This window comes from Bison bison, unplaced genomic scaffold (assembly GCF_000754665.1).
Source record: "Bison bison bison isolate TAMUID 2011002044 unplaced genomic scaffold, Bison_UMD1.0 scf7180017864304, whole genome shotgun sequence".
Classification (NCBI taxonomy): Eukaryota; Metazoa; Chordata; class Mammalia; order Artiodactyla; family Bovidae; genus Bison; species Bison bison.
The window spans coordinates 11440365-11446815 of NW_011494876.1; the positions used below are offsets into that span (position 1 = coordinate 11440365).

General features: G+C 40.6%; 1 protein-coding gene across 1 annotated transcript in view; it reads right to left on the reverse strand.

Moving 5' to 3' along the window:
• The window catches only part of CACNA2D3 (calcium channel, voltage-dependent, alpha 2/delta subunit 3), a 904008-nt gene that overhangs the window by 148524 nt on the left and 749033 nt on the right, over positions 1-6451 (reverse strand). The window contains exon 26 of the mRNA XM_010851933.1: positions 5311-5391. Coding sequence (XP_010850235.1) covers positions 5311-5391 — 81 coding nt within the window. The remainder of the gene's footprint in view (positions 1-5310; positions 5392-6451) is intronic.

Sequence of the window (6451 nt, forward strand, 5' to 3'; positions counted from 1 at the left end):
TCCACAAGGCCCTCCGGGGTGCTTGTTCTCAGCTGTATCCCCAGCAACAGGAAAATGGTAGGTGCTAGATATATATACTCATTGAATGATTTAATGAAACAAATGAAGATACGAAATAAGCGCTTTTTGTAAATAAGCCTACACGGGAAAACACTGAATTTGAAAGCACAAAGAGTGAAGTTTGCCTGTCAGGGTAACCTGTTTCTCCCCCCACCTCTGCTGAATTTCGGACCAGATGACACTGCATTGTTGTGGGCTGTCCTGTGTGATGTCGGACATTCTGGAGTATCCTTGATCTCTGCCTGCTGGATGTCAGCAGGACACCTCCTAACCAGTCACAGCAATCAAAAATATGTCCAGATGTTGTCAAATGTCTCCTGGGGGTCAAAACTGTCCCTGGTTGAGAACAACTAGCGTGATCAGTAAATATTAACTTCTGCTATAATAAAACATTCCCTTTGCTCACCTATAAACTAGAAGTTTATCCATGGAGACTTGACACATAATTTCTAAATACTAGTTAACTCATATATACCACATATATGAAATCCTACCAAACAAATGTTGATGAGCTGAATATTTGCCTGTAACATTTTGGCACCATTATTTACCCAACTGTAAGGAAAGCTGTATATTAAATAGTACACTCAGTTTAAATACCATGTACCTGACAATAGCTAATGGTCAATGATGTTCAGCAACCTCTTTCTTAATCAACTGGTTAAAATGAGATCTTTTGTCCTAACATCAAGCATCCCCCTTCATTATAAGGCCCAAATTATGCAAATAAGACCACTTAACCTACATTTTCCAATTTTCCCCATGAATGGATCTAACATGATCTGTGTTCCTTGCAAAGGAATAGTCTAGGAGATCAGAATCTCCCAAAATTTACTAGAAATCCTTAAATTTTACACTTAATACAGGTAATTTTAGGTATATAAATCATTCATGTCTCAATAAACCTGTTAAAATATTCATTCCTGTAACAAATGCCTTTCTTTCTGTTGCTGAACACTTTAGCTACCCTAAGCATCAGGTTAGATGCTTGGACCTCGAAAAACTATCTGCTAATGCAGAGACAACTACTGTGCCAACAACAGTTGCCATCAAAATGGGACACCAGACAGTGTTCCTACTCCTTAAAATATCCATATTGGTCTGCATCACTTCACTGTGGTGTGGATTGGAAGTTTAGCTGCTGAGCGCCTCTCTCAGAGTTTTGGTCGAGTTCTGTGTTCCTACTATTTGGTCAGTAAACTTTGCAAGCATGTGTGCCTATAAGCGTTAGTCGCTTAGTTGTGTTCAACTCTTTGCAATCCCATGAACTGTAGCCTGCCAGGCTCTTCTGTCCATGGAATTTTCCAGGCAGGAACACTGGAGTGGGTAGTATAGAGAACAGGTAAAAATGAACCCCACCTTTCTCAAGTCACTTAGTCAATATTCTTGACATATTTACCATATCAATTCTTACCTCGGCACTGGGAATAAAAATATAATTGGGATGGCCCTTGCCTCTGCAGAGAAATTATTTAGGAAATGAAATTAGAATACCTTAGAAGAGATTTTAGATTTTGATATGTTAAAGTTTACATTTTAAAGCAAATAACTCGGAATTTATTATCTATTACTTTCAAAATTCAGAAATAAGAGCTTTTCAAAAATTGAGATTAAGTATTTTATATTTGTCAGAGGGAGAGTCTAGAAGCATAGGGAAGTCAGAAAACACTCCATGGAGGGGAAGAAGTTCCTTGCCTCCTTATACCTTCCAATTTTTCTGAGCTCCTCCCATCTATGTATTTATTTTCTTCTCCTGGTCCTGTCCACCTCAGCATGATGGAAACAGTGCCTATGACTCTTGGTTTATTGGGCCTGGTCTCTTCATTGAGAGTGTAGTGTAGAATTAACACCACGATCTAGGTAACTTACAGAACTCAAGTCATAACCACTAAGGGCAAAATGGCTTTCTGTAAGTTCAATCCAATGTATAGAATCCTTACTGAGTGTCTACTATACTCCAGGGACTACACTGGGTTATGCTGTGAAGGACAGAAGATGAAAAGTAGGAAGTCTGTGATCTCTAGTTTCTAAATGACTGTTCAGCTTTTCAATTCACTTATCCTGTGCAGACATGGCTTTAAAAATAGCTGCTATTTTAAAGGTCTCGGGTGGGGGGCAGCGAGGATAGGGAGTAAGGGGAGAGACTGTCAATCACAGGGTCTGGTTATTATTCATTTCTATTTAGAGGGCTGGCAAAAGAAAGAGGTCAGGAAATATTTATTGAATAAATGAATGAATGCAGAAGTATATTGCCAATTTGAAGATAAAAATAGGCCACCTCAAATCCTGGTAATTTTTACTTCTTGATATTGATGTTTTTGAAATTTATTTCCTCATTTTATCCCCAAATCAACCCAGAGTAAGGTGAGGGAGATAGTAATCCCAACCTTATTTTAGATAGAACTTCAGGGACCCAAGACCACACATTTAGCAAGTTACAGAGTGACTGACAAGATTATGTGGACCTTACAATCCCAGGTTTACATTTCCAATAACAACAGAAAAATGGATTAGGGGCCTAACACACACAGCAGGTTCTAGCACTCTAGAGAGACTTGGTGGGCCAAAGAGAAAGTCCTACCACTTCTTCCTGTGCAGTGGGAAAGCAATTAAGAAAATTTAGCATGCTAGTGGCAGCTGGAGAGTTGGCAAGTTCCTCAAGAAAAGGACTGTAAGCAACGTCAAAGGCCAAGAAGATGGATGGGGCCCATTTATGCTCTGAGGCTGACGTATATATGGAACCCGGCCCAGTTTGACTGCCCTTTCTTCAAAGATGTCATTGACAGATGAGTATCTAAATGTTTTTGTTTGAAAAAGAAAACAAAAAAAAGAGAGAAAGAAGAGAATAACACACACACACACACACACATAAAACCAAAACAAGAAACTCTTTCTATCGCAAACAGACACATGTAGCCAATGAACATGAGAACACCAGACCAGATCTGGGAGCACTGCAGGCTTTTCAAAGTAGTCCTTGATAATAAACTGCAAAGGTGCACACCTTTCTTTTCAGATAAATTTCAATTCAGCACAAGGATTTCACTGAAATCCCAAATTACTGCCAGTTGGCTGTATCCCATGTGCCGTTGGAGGCACACTGGTTGGGGGACAAGCCTGCTCACATATTCCTCTTCATCTGCCAAAACAAGGTTTCTTCCCCAATTAAAACGGGCTTTTTCATTTTAAAGCAGTAAACAATGTCTACTTAATTTGTCGAGAATACACAGAAGAAAGTGGCCGAACCTAATCATCCAGTGACATGACGGGTGAGTCAGAGCCAGTGAAATGTGGGGAAGTGCTGAGGAGGCCTCTCTGCTTCTGGAGACATACAGGTTCTTTTGAGGTCACTGCCTTCATGATGCTGCATCCATGTCAGCCTTCAGATCAAATATGAGCAATTCTGTTTTATCTTATGTCTACTCAATATACTTTAAAAAAGAAGGTTCATAATCACCAGATTTAAAAGGTAATGACTAAATACCATTCTCTGGATAACCTTGTTTTTCGTCTTGCTCTGTAACAGCCTCCTGAAAATGGGCACCGGCTGACACACATTGAATTGTAGTGACCAGGAGGATGTCTCTTCCACCCACTCAGGGTGGGCCAACCATGTCTCATGACTTGCCTGTGGTCTCTGGCCAGCATATAAATAAACAGTAGACAAGCACACCATTTGGAAAAGTCACGGTCTTCTCCAGACTGGACACACAGTGCCCAGGCTGAGTCCACGTTTCATCCATACTCAGCCAAATAGACATTTATGAAATGTAAGTCATTTGGAAACATTTGAACATGGTTTGTTAACTTGGACAGATGTGGCTGGGATGGGCACAGCTATCTCAGAGCCAAAACAGAGCATCCTTCATGGTGACTTTATGAGAAATTCAAGGAAAACGTTTTAGAAAGAAATTTCAAACAGACAATTTGATTCAGACCATGTTATCAGCTGGTGCATGTGACCTCAACTCCAGAGAGATAACATGCCTCCAGAACTACCTGGCTGGGTCAGGCTGGAGGTGAGTAAGGCTGACCTTCAAACAAAAATAAATCTTACTGAGTTAAATGATCCTGTCTCCTACTTTCCTCAAGGAACATGAGACACTAAGAACAAAATGTGAAGACAGCAGCCCTGAATTTTCACAGTCTTTATCTCCTGGCTGATTAGTTATAGGTCTGCCTAGTTGAAGATGAGCTACCGGTCAGATATATATGACCGTCTTCCTTGTCATATCCAATAACCCAGGAATAACCAGGGCAATGGTCACCAAATATTTCAGTCCTGCTAATATTTAATACAATTATGATGTACAGGCTATGTCAGAAAATAAAGCCAAAGAACAACCACTTCAAACATGTCTGATCCATTTCAATTCCATCCCACAGTGTGTGGAGTCACAGAAGTAGATATTCAAAATCATCCTATGGTACAACCTACCAAAAACAAAATGACTCCCTTTGGTAAATCTAGCCAATTATCAGGATGATACTTAGACAGTCTCACCCACTCATTAACCAAAGGGTCCAACAATTATTTATTAGAAACAAACAATGTGCCAGACATACTCTTAGGCTCCATTTTCTCAGCATCTGTTCCCAAAGGAGGGTTTATGGCAGTTTCTGGCCCTATAGGCAAAATATCACCAATGAAAGCCTCCAGTCAGTCAAAAAAATCTACTGACACTCTTAAAAGTGAGAGAGATGGGGAAAGCCAGATACAGGGTTTCTTTGACAATTTAAAACTCGGTCCTGAAATGGCTTTTCCTCTGGTCCCAAACCCAGCACCTGCAGATACATCTAACTCTAATCCCCCAGGGGGATTAGGGTGATGAAAATCCCGAGTTCTCCAGAGAAGGGCACATTTCAGCTTCTTTTTGCCAAAAATAAACCCACAATTTCCTTGCACGGCCCCTGTTATCCCAGTAACATAGAGTGGGAGATCTGAAGCTTACTTTAAATTGGCATGGCATCTACTGTCAAGAAATGATCTTCTGCCCATACCAACAATTTCCTACTGGCTCAGAGTCTATGGATAAAAGTCCTGGGAAATAGTTCTGCTTTCATGTCAAATTCAACCAGCTGTCAGAACCTTAGGCTGGAGGAGATGATGCCAAGCTGAAGAGGATATAGTTTTTTTTTTCTTTTTTTTTAACCTTTCAAAGCCAACTTTCTGATACATGGAAGTAGCTGATGAATGATGAATGGACATCATGCTCATTTTATATTCATTGATTGAAATACATCATTTACCTGCCACCACGGGAGATTTCCGTTCATCCAGAAGCTGGATGGAGGTACTTGCTGTCACCACATTGCTTTTGTTGACTGTTCCTGTAAGAAAAAAAAAAAAAGATTAGTCACCAATTCTGCACCAGTTCTCACTTCCCAGAACTCAGAGTGGAGCCGCCCTGTTAGGCCCAGAGTGTGGGGTAGGCAGTCCTCTCAGCTTAAGAAATCAATGCACCGAGTTACGACACCCACACTGGGGAACATCTAGCTACTTCACATCAAAATTATTAATCACCACAGAGGGACCACATTTTAAAACATTTGTGGTTACTAATATCAGTGTCCCAAAGAAAGGCAACGCCAAAGAATGCTCAAAGTACCGCACAATTGCATTCATCTCACACACTAGTAAAATAATGCTCAAAATTCTCCAAGCCAAGCTTCAGCAATATGTGAACCATGAACTTCCAGATGTTCAGGCTGGTTTTAGAAAAGGCAGAGGAACCAGAGATCAAATTGCCAACATCCGCTGGATCATAGAAAAGGCAAGAGAGTTCCAGAAAAACATCTATTTCTGCTTTATTGACTATGCCAAAGCCTTTGACTGTGTGGATCACAATCAACTGTGGAGAATTCTGAAAGAGATGGGAATACCAGACCACCTGACCTGCCTCTTGAGAAATTTGTATGCAGGTCAGGAAGCAACAGTTAGAACTGGACATGGAACAACAGTCTGGTTCCAAATAGGAAAAGGAGTACGTCAAGGCTGTATATTGTCACCCTGCTCATTTAACTTATATGCAGAGTACATCATGAGAAATGCTGGGCTGGAAGAAGCACAAACTGGATCAAGATTGCCGGGAGAAATATCAATAACCTCAGATATGCAGATGACACCACCCTTATGGCAGAAAGTGAAGAGGAACTAAAAAGCCTCTTGATGAAAGTAAAAGAGGAGAGGGAAAACATTGTCTTAAAGCTTAACATTCAGAAAACGAAGATCATGGCATATGGTCCCATCACTTCATGGGAAATAGATGGAGAAACAGCGGAAACAGTGTCAGACTTTATTTTTGGGGGCTCCAAAATCACTGCAGATGGTGACTGCAGCCATGAAATTAAAAGACGCTTACTCCTTGGAAGGAAAGTTATGACCAACCTA